The 23266-nt window shown below is 51.6% G+C and overlaps 1 protein-coding gene across 2 annotated transcripts in view; it reads left to right on the top strand.

Moving 5' to 3' along the window:
- epha6 (eph receptor A6) overlaps positions 1–23266 on the top strand; it is a 1197965-nt gene that overhangs the window by 1113576 nt on the left and 61123 nt on the right. For both annotated transcript variants that reach the window (XM_072513912.1, XM_072513911.1), the window contains 2 exons: positions 5406–5467; positions 10446–10655. In XM_072513912.1, the coding sequence (XP_072370013.1) occupies positions 5406–5467; positions 10446–10655 (272 nt within the window). The remainder of the gene's footprint in view (positions 1–5405; positions 5468–10445; positions 10656–23266) is intronic.

The following is a 23266-nucleotide window of genomic DNA, read 5'->3' as shown; positions in this document are numbered from 1 at the left end:
CCTGGGACCATTGATGAGGAGGAATTTATTCTCTCAGAGGGGCGTGAATCTTTGGAATTCTTTACGTCAGGGAGCTGAGGTGGCTGCATGTGTCATCGAATTTATTCAGGGCTGAGATTCTTGAAATATAAGGGAATCGGGCGTTTTGGGGAACAGACAGGAAAGTGGAGTTGAGGTCAAGATCAGTTCAGCCATGATCTTAATGAATGACAGAGCAGGCTCAGGAGACCAAATGGCCTACCTCTGCTCCTATTTGTTGTGTTCCTATGGCCACAGACTTCTTGTTGTCTCCGTTCCACATGATTATTCCTGTTCCCCAATGCATGGGACATAAATATGCTGACCTCTCACTCAAATGCAGTGAGACTAATGTTAAAAAGAGATCTATTGGCCCTGAAAATCCATAGTCACCCACTGTAGAATGCATTGATAAACAGTAAGGTCCTACCATTTTGCAGTTTTCCTGTTCATTCAGGACCAAGAACGTGTGGGAGTCAGTACTCTGACTGAAGTGAACCATACCAGCTCCCAGATGGGCAGAAGTATACTCCACCAACGATATCAAAGCTGTCCAACTTTATTATTTTTAAAATTATTGCCCCCCCCCCTTATAAGTGGACCAAGTAGCAGTATTTTCCATTTTGGACGCCAACATTGGTGTCTGATGCAGTTCCCAACCCCTCACCATGTCGAGAGCAGACACCCGTTTTCAGTTGTGCCTAGAATGGTCGGTGAGTGGATAGAGGGTGCAGACACCATTCACTTAAGGATAATGAGGTAGGTCTCAAAGCTAGAGCGCCAAGTTGCATCCTGTGCAGTACCGGTGCATGGTCGATTGTGGGTGCCAGAATGGAAGGCACAGTGGTCCTGAGGGTGCGACCCATCAACAGCTGGGCTGGTGAGAGACCAGTGGCTAGTGGGGCCGAACGATAGGCCAGCAGGGCGAGTCAGAAATCCGATCCGGCAGCAGCAGTTTTGCAGAGGAGCCGCTTGACAATGTGAACGCCCTTCTCCGCCTTTCCATCGGACTGGGGGTGCAGAGGGCTAGACGTCACGTGTGTGAAGTCATACGAGGCAGCAAACAATGACCATTCCTGGCTGGTGAAACAGGGCCCATTGTCCAACATGACAGTCATCGGAATGCCGTGGCGAGCGAAGGTGTTTTTGCAGGTCCTTATGATAGCGGACGACGTCAAATCGTGCAGGCGTATGACCTCTGAGTAGTTGGAGAAGTAGTCAACGACGATGATATAGTCCCTGCTGAGCGCGTGAAAGAGGTCCACACCCACCTTCGCCCAGGGGAACGTCACCAGCCCATGGGGCAGAAGCGTTTCAGGAGGTTGCGCCGGCTGAAACCTTTGGCAGGTGGGGCAGTTGAGCACCATATTGGCAATATCATCACTGATGCCCGGCCAGTATACCGCCTTTCGGGCCCTCCGTCTGCACTTCTCGACCCCCAGGGGGCCTTCGTGTAGTTGGTCGAGAACCAGCTTGTGCATGCTGTGCGGAATCACAATCCGGTCCAGCTTCAGAAGGACACCATTAATGATGGCCAGGTCGTCTCGGACATTGTAGAACTGCGGGCACTGCCCTTTGAGCCACCCTCCCATCATGTGGCGCATCACACGTTGTAGAAGGGGGTCGGCCGCAGTCTCTCGGCGAATACGGGCCAGACTGGAGTCGTCAGCTGGCAGATTTGCCGATGTGAAGGCCACCTGCTCCTCGACCTGACATACGAACCCCTCCGCATCTGGCGGCGTGCTCACTGCTCTGGATAGGGCATCCGCAATGATAAGGTCCTTACCCGGGGTGTAGACCAGTTGGAAGTCGTACCTCCTAAGTTTAAGTAGGATGCGCTGGAGGCGAGGGGTCATCTCGTTCAGGTCCTTGTTTATGATGCTGACCAGGGGTCGGTGGTCAGTTTCAACAGTGAACCGGGGAAGACCATACACATAGTCATGGAACTTGACGGTTAGCAAGCCCAGGCACTCCTTTTCGATCTGCGCGTAGCGCTGCTCTGTGGGGGTCATGGCCCGTGATGCATAGGCGACCGGGGCCCATGATGCAGTGTCATCCCGCTGCAGGAGCACTGCCCCAATGCCGGACTGGCTGGCATCAGTCGAGATTTTAGTGGCACGAGACATGTCGAAAAACGCCAATACCGGTGCCGTGGTGAGCTTGAGTTTGAGCTCCTCACATTCCTGCTGGTGTGTGTGCTGCCACTGGAACTCCGTGGACTTTCTAAGAGGTGGCGCAGAGCTGTCGTGTGGGAGGCAAGGTTGGGAATGAACTTCCCCAGGAAGTTGACCATGCCTAGGAAGTGTAGCACTGCTTTCTTGTCTGCCGGCTGCGGCATGGCTGTGATGGCGCTCACCTTGTCTGCATCTGGACGGACCCCTGACCGGGAAATGTGGTCCCCCAGGAACTTCAGCTCGGTTTGGCCGAAAGAACACTTGGCTCGGTTGAGGCGTAGGCCGTTTTCACGTATGCGTGCAAAGACGCGTTGGAGACGATAGATGTGCTCCTGTGGTGTGGTGGACCAGATGATGACGTCGTCCACGTATACGCGCACCCCTTCGATGCCTTCCATCATCTGCTCCATGATCCTATGAAAGACCTCGGATGCCTTGATGATGCCAAATGGCATTCGGTTGTAGCAGAACCTGCCGAAAGGGGTGTTGAAGGTGCACAGCTTTCGGCTGGACGGATCGAGTTGGATCTGCCTAAAACCCTTCGAAGCATCTAGTTTCGTAAATATTTTCGCCTGGGTCATTTCGCTTGTGATCTCTTCCCGTTTGGGTATGGGGTAATGTTCCCTCATAATATTGTTATTGAGGTCTTTTGGGTCAATACAGATCCGCAGCTCGCCGGAGGGCTTCTTGACACACATCATGGAGCTGACCCACGGTGTGGGCTCTGTGACCCTGGATAGGACCCCTTGGTCCTGGAGATCCTGCAGCTGCTTCTTGAGGCGGTCTTTGAGTGGCGCAGGGACTCTGCAAGGTGCGTGAATGACCGGGGTGGCGTCTGGTTTGAGCCGAATTCTGTAGGTGTATGGTAGTGTTCCCATGCCCTCGAATGCCTCCTGGTTGTGGGCGAGGAGCGATTGGAGTTGTGCGTTGAACTCTGCATCCGGGAAGTCAGACGTGCCGTCTGGAGAGAGAGAGTGGACTCGTTGCACGAGGTGGAGAGCCTTGCATGCCTGTGCGCCTAGCAGGGAGTCCTTTGATGAGCCGACTATCTCGAGTGTGGCCGTGTGTGTGTTGTGTGTCACCTAGAGCTGGCAGGATCCCATAGCCGGGATAACGTTCCTGTTGTAGTCTACCATCCTGCACCGGGACAGCCAAATTGGTGGTCTGACCTTCATGGCGTAGAAGGCTGACCATGCTATGAGGTTAGCGGAGGCGCCAGTGTCCAGGCGGAAAGTTATCGGCGATTGGTTGACCGTTAGGGTGGCACACCATTCATCACCCGGACTGATCATGTTAACTCGGTTCCCATCAATGACCGCAACACGGAAGGCGTCTCGGTCATCTGTGTCACCGGTCTGGATGTCGTCTGGGCACGATTCGTAATGGGGAGGCTTAATGGTCCGCACGACCCTGCGAGGTTGTCGAAGTTGTGGAAGATTGACAGGTTGAGCTGCTCGACAGTAAGCAGCGTAGTGGCCCACCTTGCCACAGCGTAGGCATTGTCGGTTTCTTGCGTGGCATTGCCGCTTTAAATGTGCAGCTTCACAGTTGCCGCATGTCGTGACGTCATGGTGTTCGTTGCGCCACTGCGCATGCGCAGTTCGGTCTTGAGTCGAGCGCGCCTGCGCATCACGTCCCTCAGTGTTGCCGTAGGTTTTGGCGCGCACAAGCGCGGGAGGCCTCGAAAAGCGCGCGAAATGGCCGCCCTCATCCAGGCCGCGGGCCAGGAGGAACTCGATCGCCTGGACCCGTTCGGCCTCATGGGGCACCTGGCTCGCCGATCCGGCTGCGTAGGACCCCCGCCGCGCCGATTCGGTCGCCTGAAATTGGGCATAGTGGCTAGTCGTGTTTTCGTGCAGGACACAGGCTTCGATTGCGGAGGCTAAGGTGTGGCCTTTTATTTTTAAAAGCTGCTGGCGTCGGGTGCCTGAGGCGACCCCAAAAACGATCTGGTCCCGAATCATGGAATCTGAGGTGGTGTCGTAACCGCAGGACTGCGCAAGGATGCGGAGATGCGTAAGGAATGACTGAAAGAGCTCATCCTTACCTTGCAGGAGCTGCTGGAAGACATACCTCTCGAAGCTCTCGTTGACCTCGACGTTGAAGTGTTGGTCGAGCTTGAGAAGGACTGTCTTGTATTTGGATTTGTCCTCGCCTTCCGCGAACACCTGGGAGTTGTAGACCTGGATGACATGCTGACCTGCGGTGGTGAGGAGGATGGCGATCTTTCTGGTGTCCGAGGCGCTCTCTTTTTCGTTGGCTTCCAGAAAGAGCTGGAAGTGCTGTTTGAACAGCTTCCAATTGACGCCGAGGTTCCCAGCAACTTGCAACAGCTGCGGTGTGTTGACGGTGTCCATGGCGCAGGATGGCAGATTTGTGGGTAGGTATCAAATCACTCCTGGTACCATGAAGTGTTGGGTACTCTGATACACAGACGAACCAACACGGTTGCGAATGGTACAACGCAGTTTTATTTCAATCAACTGTTAACATAGTAAACTCTGGTACTCAGCACATGGTGAATGTCTGAGTGGCTGGCAATGTGGTCTGTGCCCTGAGCCGTCTCCTGCTCGAGTGCCCAGGAAGTGTCGTGTTCCCTGTTTTGTACTGTGTGTGCTCTTGTTTGTGATTGGCTGTCGTGTTGTGTGTGTTGATGGTCCGTTGATCTGTCCATCATTATGTCTGTATGTATGTGCTGTGATGTTCACCTGAATATCATGACATAGAGGACTGTCTCAAGGTCATCTTGGAACTTTAGACCCCTAAACAGACACCAGGAGGTGTACAAATTCCAGTTTTACACTGATTATTGGCCTGAATTGGTTTCTTAATTAATTTAACAATCTGCCTGCTTAGGGGACAGGTCACTATTGTGACCTCAATCTGGCCTCAAACAAAATGGCTCACTCCCACATTAGGGCTAAAATGCTGACCCAAAGGGATATGCCCAAGGTGAATGAATGGTGTCGGTACTGCGAGCAGTGTGTTTGCAGTGCTGCTTGTGCCCTCTTACTCCAAATTAAACTAATTTATTATGAAGATTAAAATGTCTGGCTCTGTATCTCATTCACTGATAATATGTCATGAGTAAATCTGTTTGCAATTTGGTTTATTCTTTCGTACTTAGGTTCTCACTCCGACACATCTCTCTCTGGAGCCTTGGAAAATGTGCTTTATGTAATGTTTTGCTTCTTTTTTTGCTGCATCCCACAGGTAGGCCAGTGATGATAGTGGTTGAATATATGGAAAATGGATCCCTGGACTCATTTCTGAGGGTGAGGCAACCAACGAACTAAAGTACAAAGAAATGATGGTTTATGAACAATGAACAAAGCTGGAAGTATTTGTCACAAATGCATTTTAAATATTGTTCCGCATAGTGTCAAATGCACAATAGTGCTTCTCTCCAAGATGTTTAACTGTCATCCTTTTTTTATTGCAAGTCATGACAAAAGAAGATTTGACTTTCGGATACAATTATTAAGGCTTGTGGCATTAAGTGAACGGGGTTTAGGGAACTGGTATTCAAATGAACACATTAATTTATTACTTTCACAGGCTCATACATAATGTGCTTTAATGGACTGCTGGCTGATGCACTGCTATCGTGGATCTGTGATACCAACAGGGAGCCTCGCCAGCAGCAGCAGCCTTGATTTATAACATTAACACTACCATCTCACAAGACAATCTATTCCCATTGTAAACAGAGGGGTCTGTTTCACATTTTAGCCCATGTTATACACTTTATCATTTTCCTTTTAATACATTCTAAGATTATAAGTACAGAAATTGTGTCAGAACTATTTGCCCGCTGCAGATTCACAGAGCAAGTTTATGTGTCTGAACTACCTACAGGACATCCCTCCCATCAGTAGTACAGTTCATTTTTACAGGATGTGGACTTCGCTGGCGAGGCCAGCATTTGTTGCCCGTTCCTAATTGCCTTTGAGAGGGCGGTGGTGGACTGCCATCTTGAACCTCTACTGTCCATGTGGTGTAGGCATACCCACTATTAGGGAGGGGATTCCAGGATTTTAGCCCAGCGACAGTGAAGGAACGGCGATAAATGTTCAAGTCACGGTGGTGAGGGGGTGACTGTTAGCGGAAGGGGTGCCAATCAAGTGGTCTGCATTGTCCTGGATGGTATTTAGCTTCTTGAGTATTGTTGGAGCTGCACTCTTCCAGCAAGGGAGGAGTATTCCATCAAATTCTTGACTCATGCCTTGTAGGTGGTGGGCAAGCTTTGAGATGTCAGGAGGTGAGTAACTTACCACATATTCCTCGCCTCTGACCTGCTCTTGTAGCCACAGTATTTACATGACTCGTCCCATTCAGTTTCTGATCAATGGTAACCCCCAGGAAGTTGATTGTGTGGGATTCAGCAATGGTAATGCCATTGAATGCCACGGGGTGATGGTTAGATTCTTTCTTGTTGGAGATGATCATTGCCTGGTACTTGTATGGCACAACGGTAACTTGCCACTTGTCAGCCCAAGCCTGGATATTGTCCAGGTCTTGCTGCATTCTGATGAGTTGCGAATGGTGTAAATATTGTGCAATCTTCAGCAAACATCCCCACATCTGACCTAATATTGGAAGGAAGGTCATTGATGAATCAGCTAAAGATGATATAGAATTTCCCAATAGTTCATTTTAAATCATGAACATTGCATATCTGAATTTCATATCTCCACTGCCAATGGCAAGTCCCATGCCAGCAACGGGACATAAAAATATCATGAAATCTAGCATGAAGCCCATTTATTGTAACTTTGTGAGGATCTGAATCTTACTGCAAATTCCAACTGAGGTAATAATAGGGGAGAAATTCATTCGTGTAGCTAGTCAGACTACATTGATTTCCCCAGGGGCAGATTGGGCTGTCAGCCCCTACCTGCGGAGCTCACATGTGTTTCTCAATATCAATGAGGAAACCCATGTCAACACGGCAAGTAGCAGCTCGCAGTACTGACTTCCCTTGGAGAATCAATGTAGTTATGCATAGGAGGCAATGTTACATAAGCAAATTTAGCCCCTGGTGTGCCTCAACATTATAGCAAGTATATTTCTATAGTTCAGGGAAATAAAGGAAAAGTAATGAGGAGAATAGAAATGATGCACAGAGATGATTGGGAGAGTGGAATGGAGCTAACGTGTGGCGCAACAGTGTTTGTGTGGTGAGAATAGAAGGCTGGAAATGATTTAGAGAGAAGAGTGGGAAATAGGGGGCTGGATTCTCCGCCGGCGGGATGCTCCATGTGGCTGCCCCACAGTGGGAAACCCCATTGACCAGCCGGCGTAACAGAGCATCCCGCTGGCGGGGTGGGACAGAAATTGGCACGGCAGGGCGGAGAATCCAGCCCAGTGTCTACAAGGAGAGGGCAAGGAAACAGCCTTTACAAAGATGGGTCCATAGGAACAGCAGTAAACAATTCATCTTCTACAACTTCTTCCATCATTGAACTAGATCAAGGCTGACCTCTACCTGAAGTCCATTTAGACATCTTTGCTGCATATCCCTTGATAACTTATCTAAGAATTATCTATCAATCTTTGATGGTTAATATTCAAATATTTTTAATAATCAGGCTATTATTAATATAATTGAATAGCTCCAAATATTTGGAATTAAAATAAAGTGGAGGTGCCTTATTACTTCCCACAATTTGGCAGCTATACTTTTAATAAATAAGTGAACCCATCTAATTAAATAGCTGAGATCATTCAAAATACATTTCAAAATTATATGAAGAGATATGATTAAATGAAACAGTATACATCTTCCTGGATGCAGAGGCATATTTTGATGTGTGAATAGCACACTTCGATTTCTTACGAGCAAATCCGATTTTCCCTGCATTCCTGACCCCGGACCATTTTTTGCTGGCCTTTTTGAGGATCAGGAATGCCTAGTGTGCCAAACGTACATCTTCTCCCACTGAGTTTGTGATCCTATTTTAAATGGAGGGGGGTGTAAATTAGATTTCTTGCCACAGATTTTCATCTGGTGGTGCCAGGTTTTGGAAGCCCATGAAAAGCACGCCATATTTCAGAGTTCATGATGAAAGTGGAAGGCTGCTGAGGAATTGGGAACATTCCAAAAAGTAAACGTAAAATGTTTTCACAATTTCTTATGTCACTATTGGGTGCTATACTGTAATATCGATGTGTTTTTCATGCAGCGATTCATCATAGCGACCTGTCCTGCAAGGATAGGTTGACACTTAAATTGGCCAGCATTGTGTAGTTGCTCAGATGCATTACAGTACTTTTCCAAGGGGGAAAGTACCATGATGTATTTAAAGAAAACCCCCAAAATGTCCTCTGCTGTCATGTTTTGTATTTTGATTTAATCGGAATTGCAAATCTGGCTGTTTAGAAATATCTGCTTCGGAAGGTGGAAAGAATTGTCTGCACCTCCATTAATAGAAAAGCACTCTGCTTTGAAATGAATATCTACTCTCAGCGGATCTGGAAACTTTTGGCATGACAGTTGCTTCAATATAAATGCTTAGCTGGGTTTCAAAGGCTTCAGCTCAGCAGGTAGGCCTATTGATCCGAATACTATTGAAACTTTTGAGCCTATAATAACAGATTATGTCTGTTATTTGTTTGCAAACATAATAGGCACTTAAAAGATTACAGCCTTTTTTCCCTTTGGGACCTTTGGTCTAGTTTCAGTGATAGTGAGTATGAATTCAGGCATTTCTTAGGTTGTTAATCATTTAATAGTTTTCCAATAACTTTAAAATAATTCCCATTGCTATTGCATGGTTCTTGAGAACTGTACATAGTGCATATGGGGCGAATAGCAATGGAAGATCTATGGAAGTGCATAGAGGTGGCAGGGAGTGGCACTGGGAATGTGAGGTAGCATGGGAATATAGAGGTGGCATGGGATAGTACAGGGTAATGTGAGATGCATGGGGTGGCACAGAGTTAGCATAAGGTGGCACGAAGGTGGATAGAAGAATGAGGTGGTGAAGGGTGAGGATTAGTCAGCCTTTAAATGATGTTGGGAGCTGGGCTGCTGTGTTGGAGAACTGAGATTGTCCTTTAACCAGCCCGCCTCTGCACCTACACTTCTCGCGCACTCTCCACTGCGGCTCACAAAATGTAATGTGAACCTGACCCAAATGTGAAAAGCCAAAAGTATCGCATATAGTCACATGTGAATTGGGTGTGCAAGTTGTAAAATTGCAGAGGTCAGGTTTTTCATAGCTGAAACGAACATTTTGCCCAATGTGGGTGGAAATAGGAAATAAAGCAGAATCAAAAAGACAGGATGCAGAGCTGGGCTGAGAAGTGGCAGATGGAGTTCAACCTTGATAAATGTGACGTGATTCATTTTGGAAGGTCGAATTTGAATGCTGAATACAGGATTCAAGGCAGGATTCCTGGAAGTGTGGAGGAACAGAGGGATCTTGGGGTCCACGTACATAGATCCCTCAAAGTTACCACCCAGGTTGATAAGGTTGTTAAGAAGGCGCATGGAGTGTTGGCTTTCATTAACAGGGGGATTGAGTTTAAGAGCCGCGAGGTTTTGCTGCAGCTTTATAAAACTCTAGTTAGACCACACTTAGAATATTGTGTCCAGCCTCATTATAGGAAGGATGTAGATGCTTTGGAGAGGGTGCAGAGAAGATTTACCAGGATGCTGCCTGGACTGGAGGGCATGTATTATGAAGAAAGGTTGTGGGAGCTAGGGCTTTTATTCTTTTTTTGGGGGTGCGTAGAATGCACTGCCAGCAGAGGTGGTGGAGTCAGAGTCATCAGGGACATTTAAGCAACTCTTGGACAGGCACATGGACAGCAGTAAATTGAAGGGGTGTAGGTTAGGTTGATTTTAGATTAGGATAAATGGTCGGCACAACATCGTGGGCTGAAGGGCCTGTACTGTGCTGTACTGCTCTATGTTCTAAATACAATAAACAAAATATGCAAAAAGGCTTTAAATAGTCATGCCATTAAAATATGCGAAATGTCTGGAGTAAACTTTTTAAAAATGTGTTAAGCTGGTTTAACGGTGGAATTCAAAAACATTGGATTCGGGAAATGATTCATGCAATCAGGCAAAATACTTGAAGGAAAGCCCTTATACATTATCTGTTGCAGTAATAAAATTATTGTACAACAGAAGAATACGAGTGAAATTGTTTTACACATTAATTAACAAAGAGAATTCATCTGTCCAATAGTGAAACGAATTGTTTGTATTTGATGAATCTTCTAAAATTTTGTATTATGCAGAAACATGATGGACATTTCACAGTCATCCAACTAGTGGGCATGCTTCGAGGGATAGCATCTGGCATGAAATACCTGTCTGACATGGGCTATGTGCACCGTGACTTGGCAGCTCGCAATATCCTTGTCAATAGTAACCTTGTCTGCAAAGTATCAGATTTTGGTCTTTCTCGAGTGCTTGAAGATGATCCTGAAGCTGCATATACTACAACGGTAAGTCAGACAGCATTATGAAGGAAATGGCATGCAGCATCAGCCTAATAGTTATTTTTGGACGAGTACAATTAGAACGGTTAATCAGTATAGTTCCTTGTATTACTCCAAAGATGCTTCTAAATATCTAGCATGCCACTGAACGCTATACGCAAAATACATTTCGATGTGCAAAAACGTTTCTTCTTATAGTTCAATTTAACTTCCTCCATAATGAGGACATTTCCAGGAACGTATTTCAAATAAGATGCTGTACAGGTAATCATGAACAGCAAACAGCAGTGTAATTGTCTTCAGCTCAGTTAATCTTTGGAGTATGTCCAGCTCAGTAGATCTGCCATCAACTCTTTTCTGTGTGATGTAACATCTGTATATCTGTTCCATGCTCTGTCATTCACGGTAATTATGATGAATTGCCCTCCTCTGAAGTTTGTCACAGACTGGAACATAAGGCAGAGGCTGATCAGCAGCATCAAATGCAGAGAAAAGGGACATTTACAATGGCATCAGCATGCCAAGATCTATTTCGTTCTGAAGGCTCTGCAATTCAGGGGGGAAACTAGCAAATAGAATCGGGTGAAGTTATGGAGTTTGGAGAATACTTAGCAACTTAAATTGGAGAGTGTTAAATTCCCACATTAGGGTGGGAACGGTTAAACTTGTTGTATTTGTTCATAGGACGTGAGCATCACCGGCGAGGCCAGCACTTATTGCCCATCCCTATTTTCCATTGAGAAGATGTTGGTGAACTGCCTTCTTGAATCTCTGTAGTCCATGTGGAATAGGTACACCCTGTTAGGGAGGGAGTTCCAGGATTTTGACCTGGTGACAGTGGTTCCAAGTCAGGATAGTGAGTGGCTTCGAGGAAACTTTGATTCCCATGTGCCCTTGATCTTCTAGATGGTAGCGGTCAAGGGTTTGGAAGGAGCCTTAGTGAAGTTACCTGGTGCATCTTGAAGATGGTACACACTGCTGCCACTTTGCATGGATGTTGAAGAGAGTGAATGTTTAAACTGGTGGATGGAACCTGCTTTGTCCCGATTGGTGTCGAACTTCTTGAGTTCTCATTCAGGCAAGTGGAGAGTATTCCATCACATTCCTGACTTGTGCTTAGTGAACAGGCTTTGGTTTGTTGGAATATTCTGAGTGTGCTCATAGTTACACTCACAACCATCCCCAACGGGAACTGCCCTAGATTTGGAGCATTTCCTCAGAAATCACACTCACCTGAGTTCAAAGCAGCCATTTCACACAGGACGCCCGGATCACGTTGACCAATAGGATGGAGAATCAGGCATCGGGCAAAATCGGGATCGACGGCAGTCCCCAACCCGAAAGCAATGCTCTGACCTCCGGAACCGAGGTCCACTCCATATGCCAGTGGAAGGGTGTAAATGAATGCAAATAATAATAATCATTTATTGTCACAAGTAGGCTTCAATGAAGTTACTGTGAAAAGCCCCTAGTCGCCACATTCCGGCGCCTGTTCGGGGAGGCCGGTAAGGGAATTGAACCCGTGCTGCTGGCTTTGTTCTGCATCATCTTAATGACCCATTTGCATCCATTTAGCGTCTGGCACCCTATGTTCTGGCCCTCCGTGACTCTTCGATCCCCATGGCTAGGAATCACGTGAATGCAGATCACGTGTAATCTCTAACAGCGTGGCCCTGACATGGTGGGCCAAGGGGGTAACCCCCCTGCTTGACCCACTGCAAGGTCCGCCATACCAGGGCCACGCTGGTAAAGACCATCTGAGCCCAACCGAGGACCACCTATCCCCCACAATGCACTGCTTACCCACCCCCCTCTACCAAACCCTTTCATGCCCCCACCGGGAACCCTGTAATGGGGGACCCCCACAGCAAACCCTGTAATAGGGAGCCCCCCGCCCCACGACAACTATAATAGGGAGGGGTCCCTGGATTAACTTTGCCTCACTCTAATGTGCAGATTCCTGAGGTACCTGAGGCATTGGTATCTATCCCCTGCGCCTCGGAGACCTCAGGCGAGTACCGTTCAGCACTGGACCCCACAAACAGGGACAAGATGTAACAGCACTCATGGAGGTCTCTCAGGGGATTGTAGGTCCCCAGCTGCATGTCCTTTGGGCAGGGTGGTGCTACCTGGGTGCCAGCCTGGCACTGCCAAGGTGCCAAGCTGGTATATTTTGCATGAGGGATCGAGCTGGGGATACCCAGCATGGGAGTTGGAGGGGTGCGGGGTAGGTCGGACATCGTTTTGGGAGCCTCGGATCGCTTCACTGAGGATTTCCGACGAGCGGAACTCCCCACTGTACAAAACCGGGCAATATGTGGCCTCGGCCTGAGATGTGTCAAATAGACAGGTATTTAGTGGCACTCGCGGTGCCGGGAAACATGCAGCTAAATGCACTAGCTTTGTTTCCTTTTGGGAGAATTGCTCCCAATGTTCTAAATATAAATGAATTCTATCTATTTATTTGTGTATTTCCTTCACACATTTACACCTGCTAAAAGTGATGTGCATTAATGCACAGGGATCCATGTTCAACAAAGAAAAGGGACTACATCCAAGCCTTGTGCCTTTTTTTGAATTACCCAGGAACTTGAAGAATGTATAGTTCCCCATGGCAACACCTCGGCCACAGTCAACGTGCCAACCAATCAGCACTATCTTGCATTTGTCCTGGTGGTTGCAAGATAAAAAGCATTATTTTAGTGTAAATGCAGACCAAATCAATGAAAAGTTCCTTCATTTAAATTAGCTCTGAGTGAATGAAACTGAGTTCCCAACCACCAGCTTTTACTTCGAAAGGATTTTGCACACTTTCTTTCCGTGAGGAATTGTGAAAGGTTCCTAACAATTGAAGTGGATTGGAAGCCAATTCCCAAAAGGATGTAGGAACATTGAAATCCAATATAGAGTAACATGCTGCCAACTTTGCAAAATAAGGACATCAGCATTGATTTTGAGACTACCTCAAGAGGGTAATGTCACTTTGCTAGTAATATAGATTAGCTGCAAAATAACTCCAGCCAACAAGCTGCTGTGTTTGAAATTTAACGCATTAAAAGTACACTGTAGTGTCTTCAGGTTTTGAATGATAGGAAACTGTCATCTACAACCATGAACTGACAAAGCTCAATGTATCAATGTAGCTATTTTTTTCTGTAAGTCGGCATAGTTTAACTGTGACTCATTTCTACTGTATTCTTAAAAAAAGACACTTTTATTCCCAGGACTGCATAATTCAGCCTGGGTCTCACTGCCCTCAGCAGTAAGGAAGTTCCACCCATTAATCCATCTATTTATAAAATATGAAGTGTCTGCAGTCGAAACATGTAAATTGAAACAATTGCCTAAAGTTCAATGACAAGCTCTTTATGAACTGAGGTACCCTCAATAATGATGCTTAGAGATTAAACTGTAAAGAAGGCTTTATTAGACTAATAACTATGCTACAGCTATGGACGAGAGCTGACTGCTATACAGACCATGAGGCAGGCCTTTATATATGGCTCCCAGATGGGCGGAGCCAGAGGCGGAGTTCCCAGGGTTCCAAGCCCGGTCTTAAAGGGGACATCACCTTACATGATGATAAGGCAGTAACCGTTCATCACATTCACCCCCTGTTTAAAAAGGAGTCTGGCGGGGGTGAAGTGCCATCATAGGTCCATCCGTCTCGGTGGCCGGATCGTCCTCCTCGACCTCCTCAATTCGGGTGGTGGTGCGGCGGGCACGGACGTCCCGGTTGAGGGCACATCCGGGAGCACAGCGGTCGGAGCTTCGGTCCGGGTCGGGGCAGAGGAACTAGGCAGGGCCGGGGGTAACGGAGCCGGCGCCGGCGGGGTGTGTAAAGGGGGGGCGCAAGGGGGGGGCACACAGTAGGAGCTCACCAACGGGTGGTAGGGCCGGAAGGGGGTGTGTTGTAGGGGGCGACGGGTCCTGCAGGGGAGCGGCGCGGGAAGGGGCGTCTGTGGTGGAGGATCCAGCGGGCGCCAGATCCCGGAGGGAAACCGTATCTTGCCTGCCGTCGGAGTACTCCATGTAGCCGTAACTGGGGTTGGCGTGGAGCAGTCGGACCTTTTCAACTAGGGGGTCCGTTTTATGGCTCCTCGCGTGCCTCCGGAGAAGAACAGGTCCCGGAGCCATCAGCCAAGGTGGAAGCGAGACCCCGGAGGTAGACTTCCTGGGGAAGAGAAACAATCGGTCGTGAAGGGTCTCATTCGTGGCCGTGCAGACGAGTGACCTAATGGAGTGTAGGGCATCGGGTAGGACCTCCTGCCAGTGGGTGGTTGGGAGATTTCTCGACCGCAGGGCCAGAAGGACAGCCTTCCACACGGTCGCGTTCTCCCTCTCCACCTGCCCGTTTCCCCGTGGGTTATAACTGGTCGTTCTGCTTGAGGGGATGCCCTTGCTGAGCAGATACTGACGCAGTTCATCGCTCATGAACGATGTACCCCAGTCGCTGTGGGTATAAGCAGGGAAACCGAACAGGGTGAAGATGGTGTGCAGTGCCTTAATCACCGTGGCTGAGGTCATGTCGGTGCAGGGAATAGCGAATGGGAAACGGGAGAACTCATCGATCACGGTGAGGAAATAGGCATAACGGTTGGTGGACGGGAGGGGCCCCTTGAAGTCCACGCTCAGTCGCTCAAAGGGGCCCGAGGCCTTCACGAGCCGAACCTTGTCTGGCCGATAGAAGTGCGGTTTGCACTCCGCACAGACCTGGCAGGCCCTGACCATGGCCTTGACCTCCTTGGTTGAGTAAGGTAGGTTGCGGGACTTGATGAAATGGACGAGCCGGGTAACCCCCGGGTGGCAGAGGTCATTGTGGATGGCTTGCAGGCGGTCCTCCTGCGCGTTGGTGCATGTGCCGCGGGACAGGGCATCTGGGGGCTCGTTGAGCTCCCCTGGACGATACTTGATATCGTACGAGTAGGTGGGGAGTTCGATCCTCCACCTCAAAATTTTATCGTTTTTTATTTTGCCCCGTTGCGTGTTATCGAACATATAGGCGACCGACCGTTGGTCGGTGATGAGGGTAAACCTCCTACCGGCGAGGTAGTGTCTCCAGCATCGCACAGCCTCCACAATGGCTTGTGCCTCCTTTTCGACTGCAGAGTGTCGAATCTCGGAGGCGGTGAGGGTTTGGGAGAAGAATGCTAGTGGTCTGCCTCCTTGATTGAGGGTAGCAGCCAGGGCGATGTCTGATGCATCGCTCTCTACCTGGAAAGGGATGGTTTCGTCCACCGCGCGCATGGCGGCCTTGATGATGTCGGCCTTGATGCGGTTGAAGGCCAATTGAGCCTCAGCCGAGAGGGGAAAAGTGGTGGTCTTTAGGAGTGGGCGGGCTTTGTCCGCATACTTGGGGTCCCATTGGGCGTAATAGGAGAAAAGCCCCAAGCACCGTTTGAGGGCCTTGAGGCTGCGGGGGAGAGGGAGTTCCTTAAGGGGGCGCATGCGGTCGGGGTCGGGACCTAGGACCCCGTCTTCCACGACATAGCCGAGGATGGCCAGCCGGGTGGTGTGGAAAACGCATTTGCCCTCGTTATAGGTCAGGTTAAGGGCTCGGGCGGTCTGGAGGAACTTTTTGAGGTTAGCGTCATGGCCCTGCTGATCATGGCCGCAGATGGTGACATTGTCCAAGTACGGGTATGTAGCCCGCAAACCGTACTGGTCCACCATTTGGTCCATCGCCCTTTGAAAGACGGAGACCCCATTTGTGACACCAAAGGGGACCCTGAGGAAGTGGAAGAGCCGGCCGGCTGCTTCGAAGGCAGTATAGGGGCGGTCTTTTGGTCGAATGGGGAGCTGGTGGTAGGCAGATTTGAGGTCGACCGTGGAAAAGACTCGGTATTGGGCGATCCGATTTACCATTTCCGCGATGCGAGGAAGGGGGTACGCATCAAGCTGCGTGAATCGGTTTATGGTCTGGCTATAATCCACGACCATCTGTTTCTTCTCCCCGGACCGGACTACCACCACTTGCGCCCTCCAAGGGCTGTTGCTAGCCTCGATGACCCCCTCTCCCAGTAAACGCTGGACCTCTGACTTGATAGAAGCCATATCTTGGGCACTGTAGCGCCGGCTCCTGGTGGTGACGGGCTTACAGTCAGGAGGGAGGTTAGCGAATAGCGAGGGGGTGCGACTTTCAGTGTCGCTAAGCAGCACACCGTGAGGTTGGGCAAGGGTCCGCCGAACTTCAGTGTCAGGCTTCGGTGGCTGCACTGGAAATCCAGTCTGAGCAGCAGGGGGGCACAGAGGTGAGGGAGGATATAAAATTTGAAACGGGTGTATTTGGCACCCTGGATCGAGAGATCCACAATACAGTACCCCGTGATTTGTACCGAGTGGGACCCAGATGCGAGGGCTATGGTTTGCGCTGCAGGATGGGTGCGCAAGGAGCAGCGCCTTACCATTTCAGGGTGGATAAAGCTCTCCGTGCTCCCGGAGTCGAAGAGGCATGCAGTGTCATGCCCGTTGACCTGGACCTGCATCATGGAGTTCTGCAGGTGTTTTGGCCGAGTTTGATCAAGGGTGATCGCACCCAGTCGCGGGTAGTCGGAGGCGTCAGCCGAATCGGACTCGTAAAATGGCCGCTGCCGTCGGTCGCACGTGTCGGGCCGAGAAGATGGCCGCCGACCAGATGGCCGCTCCCATGATTCGCACGAGGCTGATGACGCGTCAGAAGAGGGCGTGTCGGGTCGGTGCGCAGCAGCATTGCGAGGCCTGTGGGCCTGAGAGCCTGATTTTCGGGCCGGCTGTTCTTTGTTTTTCTGGCCCCTGGGTCTGGCCAGGCAGACCCTCGCAAAGTGCCCTTTTTTCCCGCAGTCGCTGCAGATCGCGGAGCGGGCTGGGCAGCGTGGGCGTGGGTGCTGGCCCTGCCCGCAGAGGTAGCATGGTGTGCCCTCATGGTGAGCGGGTCGCCGCGTGGCGCAGGCCTGTAATACGGGTGAGTCTGAGGAAGTCCGGGGGGGGCTGGCAGAGTCCGCGGGGTACGTACCCAAGTTATGTCGGGCCACCTCCAGCGAGGAGGCGAGAGTTAGCGTCTCCTGGAGGTCTTTTGCCACGTTTTCGAGCAGCCGCTGCCGGATGTAGGTCGAGCGGATTCCGGACATGAAAGCATCCCTGGTGTGCAGGTTCATATGGACTTCCCCTGTCACATCCTGATGGTCACAGTCCCTGGCAAGCGCGGTGAGTTTTTCAACAAACTCGTCGAGCGATTCCTCCGAGCGCTGCCGGCAGGTAGAGAGCAGATGCCGGGCGTGCACCTCGTTGATGGGTTTGACAAACCGCTTGCGGAGCAACTCAATCGCCGCCTCATAAGTCGTCGCCTTTTCGAGCGTGGTGGAGATTCTGTGACTCACCCGGGCGTGGAGTAGACGCAGCTTGCGTGGCCCCAGGATGGGAGTCTCTGCGGAGTCCAGGTAGGCCTCGAAGCACCGCAGCCAGTATTTAAAAATTTCCTTTGCCTCCGGCGTTCGTGCTTCCAGATTGAGCTTCTCTGGTTTTAGGCCTGCGTCCATCCTGAATCTAGTTTAGTCTAATAAATTGAGGTACCCTCAATAATGATGCTTAGAGATTAAACTGTAAAGAAGGCTTTATTAGACTAATAACTATGCTACAGCTATGGACGAGAGCTGACTGCTATACAGACCATGAGGCAGGCCTTTATGTATGGCTCCCAGATGGGCGGAGCCAGAGGCGGAGTCCCCAGGGTTCCAAGCCCGGTCTTAAAGGGGACATCACCTTACATGATAATAAGGCAGTAACCGTTCATCACATGAACTAAATATTGGCTGGCTTTCAGATACATTAATATACATACCCTGGGTGGGATTCTTCCCTAACTGGCGTGGCGGGCCGTACCGGCATCGAGGAGTGGCGTGAACCACTCCGGCGTCGGGCCTCCCAGAAGGTGCGGAATCCTCCACACCTTCAGGGGCTAGGCAGGCGTCGGCGGGGTTGGCGGCGTGCCAACCGGTGCCGAAGGGCCTCCACCGGCCGGCGCGGGTTGGCGCAGGCGCTGGAGCACCAGCGTGTGCTGGCGTCATCCCAGCGCATGCGCTGGGGGCTTCTCCACACCGGCCATGGCGGACCGTTACAATGGCCAGCGCAGAGGGAAAGAATGCCCCCATGGCACAGGCCCACCCGCGGATCGGTGGGCCCCGATTGCGGGCCTAGGCACAGTGGGGACCTTCCCCTGGGGCCAGATCCCCCCGCACACCCCCAAGGACTCCGCAGGCCGCCCGCAGAGCCAAGCCCCGTCGGTACGGACCTGGTGTAATATTCGCCGGCGGGACCCAACGCAAACGGGCGGCCACTCAGCCCATCGCGGGCCGGAGTATCGCCGGGCCGGCAGCTGGCAGGAATTCCCGGGCGATGAATCCGGCCCAATGGCTCTTTAACCATCCATAAAGACAACAATACATCTTTGATTTTATTTGAAATTTTCCAATATGCACAATTTTTCTCTGCTCCTTTGTGGTAGTATGCATTAGGGGTCATGTGGGACTGTGAAGCCATGATGTCATTGGCTGACAGATCCCGGGTCCTGGTTGGACGTTGACCTCTAGCTCCGCCCTGAAGGCGGAGTATAAGTACCTGGAGCCCTCCCCCGCAGGTAGTCTACTACTGAACTGCGGGGGAAACAGTCACGCTTAATAAAGCCTCATCGACTTCACTCTATTCGTCTCACGGAGTCTTTGTGCGCTACAATTTATTAAGCGTGACTAAAAAGGACTATGGAGCTCAGGATCATCCCGGAATGCCTGAGGATCAGCCCCCACGCAGTGAACGCGGCAGCAGCTTTCAAGCACTGACAGAGTTGTTTCGAGGCCTACCTCAGAACGGCCACCGGCCGGGTCACAGAAGACCAAAAACTACAGGTCCTGCACTCGAGGTTAAGCACGGAGATTTTCTCTTTCATCGAAGACGCAGAGGATTTCCAGACGGCGTTCGCAGCACTGAAAAGTCTCTATGTCCGCCCAGTAAACCAGATCTACGCTCGCTATCAACTCGCAACGAGACGGCAAAGTCCCGGAGAATCGATAGATGAATTCTACGCCGCGCTACTAATTTTGGGATGAGCCTGCAGCTGCCCGTCGGTGAACGCAATTGAACACACGGACATGTTAATGCGCGATGCTTTTGTGGCAGGTATGAACTCCTCCCAAATCCGCCAAAGACTTCTAGAAAAAGAGTCGCTAGGACTCTCAGAGGCACGGGCCCTAGCAGCCTCCCTAGACGTGGCCGCGCGAAATACCCGCGCCTACGGCCCCGACCGCGCGGCAGCCCATTGGGCTCCGTACGTACCCGTCGCGACAAACCCGCCCCCCCCCCGGACACCCCACAGGCTTCCGCGGTCCAAACGCCAAGTCGCACCGGGGGCGCCCGCTGCTATTTCTGCGGCCAGGCGAAACACCCCCGGCAGCTCTGCCCGTCCCGCGCAGCGATCTGCAAGAGCTGCGGGAAAAAGGGCCATTTCGCGGTTGTGTGCCGGTCCCGCGAGGTCGCCGCTGTCCCGGGAGAACAGGGAGCCCTGCACGCCGCTTACGCTCCCCAACCCCCCCACGCCCCATGTACGACCCGCAGGCGCAGTCACTCTGGGTCCCGACCACCGCGGTCCCGGGAGAACAGGGAGCCCTGCACGCCGCTTACGCTCCCCAACCCCCCCCCGCGCCCCATGTATGACCCGCCGGCGCTACCACTTTGGGTCCCGACCACCGCTCTCCCGGGAGAAGAGGGAGTTCTGCGCGTTCCTAACGCTCCCCAACCCCCCCAGCGCCCCATGTGCGACCCGCAGGCGCAGCCATTTTGGGTCCCGGCCACCACGAGGGGAGGAAGGGCGCCGCCATCTTGGACCACCCCAGACCTGTACGACGCATGGGGGCGGCCATTTTGTCCACCCCCACCGCCATCTTGTGACCCCACAGCCATGTGCGATGCATGGGGCAGCCATTTTGTTCAACCCCGACGCCATCTTGGACGGCAACAACGGACCCCAGGTCGACGGCTCCACGGGTTTCGAAGAAGACGCTCAACTACTACAACCACGCCTCGCTTCAATAACGCTGGACTAAGCTCGGCCCCGGACACTCCAGACGACGACGACAACAGTGCTGATAAACGGGCACGAGACACCATGCCTAGTCGACTCCGGGAGCACGGAGAGCTTTATCCACCCCGACACGGTAAGACGCTGTTCTTTGACCACTCACCCCAGCGCACAAAAGATTTCCCTAGCTGCAGGATCCCACTCCGTACAGATCAAAGGCTTCTGCATAGTTACCCTAACGGTGCAGGGGAGGGAGTTCAAAAACTACAGGCTCTACGTCCTTCCCCAACTCTGCGCCCCCACATTACTGGGATTAGACTTCCAGTGCAATCTACAGAGCCTTACCTTCAAATTCGGCGGCCCAATACCCCCACTCACTATCTGCGGCCTCGCAACCCTCAAGGTGCAACCCCCGTCCTTGTTTGCAAACCTCACCCCGGATTGCAAACCCGTCGCCACTAGGAGCAGACGGTACAGCGCCCAGGACGGGACCTTCATTCGGTCCGAAGTCCAGCGGCTACTAAAGGAAGGCATAATCCAGGCCAGCAATAGTCCCTGGAGAGCACAGGTGGTAGTAGTAAAGACAGGGGAGAAGAAAAGGATGGTCATAGACTATAGCCAGACCATCAACAGGTACACACAACTAGACGCGTACCCTCTCCCCCGCATATCCGACATGGTCAATCGGATTGCCCAATATAAAGTCTTCTCCACCGTTAACCTCAAGTCCGCCTACCATCAGCTCCCCATCCGCCCAAGTGACCGCAAGTACACAGCCTTCGAGGCAGACGGGCGATTATACCATTTCCTAAGGGTCCCATTTGGCGTCACAAACGGGGTCTCGGTCTTCCAACGAGAGATGGACCGAATGGTTGATCAACACGGGTTGCGGGCCAAGTTCCCGTATCTCGACAATGTAACCATCTGCGGCCACGATCAGCAGGACCACGACGCCAACCTCCAAAAATTCCTCCAGACCGCTAAAGCCTTGAACCTCACGTACAACGAGGACAAGTGCGTTTTAGCACCAACCGGCTAGCCATCCTGGGCTACGTAGTGCGCAATGGGATAATAGGCCCCGACCCCGAACGTATGCACGCCCTCATGGAATTTCCCCTCCCGCACTGCTCAAAAGCCCTGAAACGCTGCCTGGGTTTTTTTTCATACTACGCCCAGTGGGTCCCCCAGTACGCAGACAAGGCCCGCCCCCTAATACAGACCACGACCTTCCCGCTGTCGACAGAGGCTTGCCAGGCCTTCAGCCGCATCAAAGCGGATGTCGCAAAGGCCACGATGCGTGCCATCGACGAGTCCCTCCCCTTCCAGGTCGAGAGCGACGCCTCCGACGTAGCTCTAGCGGCCACCCTTAACCAAGCGGGCAGACCCGTGGCCTTTTTCTCCCGAACCCTCCACCCTTCAGAAATCCGCCACTCCTCAGTGGAAAAGGAAGCCCAAGCCATAGTGGAAGCTGTGCGACATTGGAGGCATTATCTGGCCGGCAGGAGATTCACTCTCCTCACGGACCAACGGTCGGTAGCCTTCATGTTCGATAATGCACAGCGGGGCAAAATCAAAAACGACAAGATCTTAAGGTGGAGGATCGAGCTCTCCACCTTCAACCACGAGATCTTGTATCGTCCCGGAAAGCTGAACGAGCCGTCCGATGCCCTATCCCGCGGCACATGTGCCAACGCACAAATTAACCGCCTCCAAACCCTCCACGAGGACCTCTGCCACCCGGGGGTCACTCAGTTTTTCCACTTTATCAAGTCCCGCAACCTCCCATACTCCTTAGAGGAGGTCCGTACAGTCACAAGGAACTGCCACATCTGCGCAGAGTGCAAACCGCATTTTTTCAGGCCGGATGGTGCGCACCTCATTAAGGCTTCCCGCCCCTTTGAACGCCTTAGTCTGGATTTCAAAGGACCCCTCCCCTCCACCGACCGCAACATATACTTCCTTAATGTGGTGGACGAGTACTCCCGCTTCCCATTCACCATCCCCTGTTCTGACATGACCGCGGCCATAGTCATTAAAGCCCTGAACACCATATTCACACTGTTCGGTTGCCCCGCATACGTCCACAGCGACAGGGGGTCCTCTTTCATGAGTAACGAGCTGCGCCAGTTCCTGCTCAGCAACGGTATAGCCTCGAGCAGGACGACCAGCTACAACCCCCGGGGGAACGGGCAAGTAGAGAGGGAGAACGGCACGGTCTGGAAGACCGTCCTACTGGCCCTACGGTCCAGGGACCTCCCAGTTTCCCGGTGGCAGGAGGTCCTTCCGGACGCCCTCCACTCCATCCGGTCACTACTGTGTACTAGCACTAATCAAACGCCTCATGAGCGCCTCCTTGTCTTCCCCAGGAAGTCCTCCTCTGGAACGTCGCTGCCGACCTGGCTGGCGGCCCCAGGACCCACCTTGCTCCGAAAGCACGTGCGGGCGCACAAGTCGGACCCGTTGGTCGAAAGGGTTCACCTCCTTCACGCGAACCCGCAGTACGCCTACGTGGAGTACCCCGACGGCCGACAGGACACGGTCTCCCTGCGGGATCTGGCGCCCGCCGGCAACA

Source organism: Scyliorhinus torazame, chromosome 8 (genome assembly GCF_047496885.1).
Source record: "Scyliorhinus torazame isolate Kashiwa2021f chromosome 8, sScyTor2.1, whole genome shotgun sequence".
In the NCBI taxonomy this organism is placed as follows: Eukaryota; Metazoa; Chordata; class Chondrichthyes; order Carcharhiniformes; family Scyliorhinidae; genus Scyliorhinus; species Scyliorhinus torazame.
Note: the sequence above shows the minus strand (reverse complement) of the source record. Positions and strands in the feature narration are given on the sequence as shown.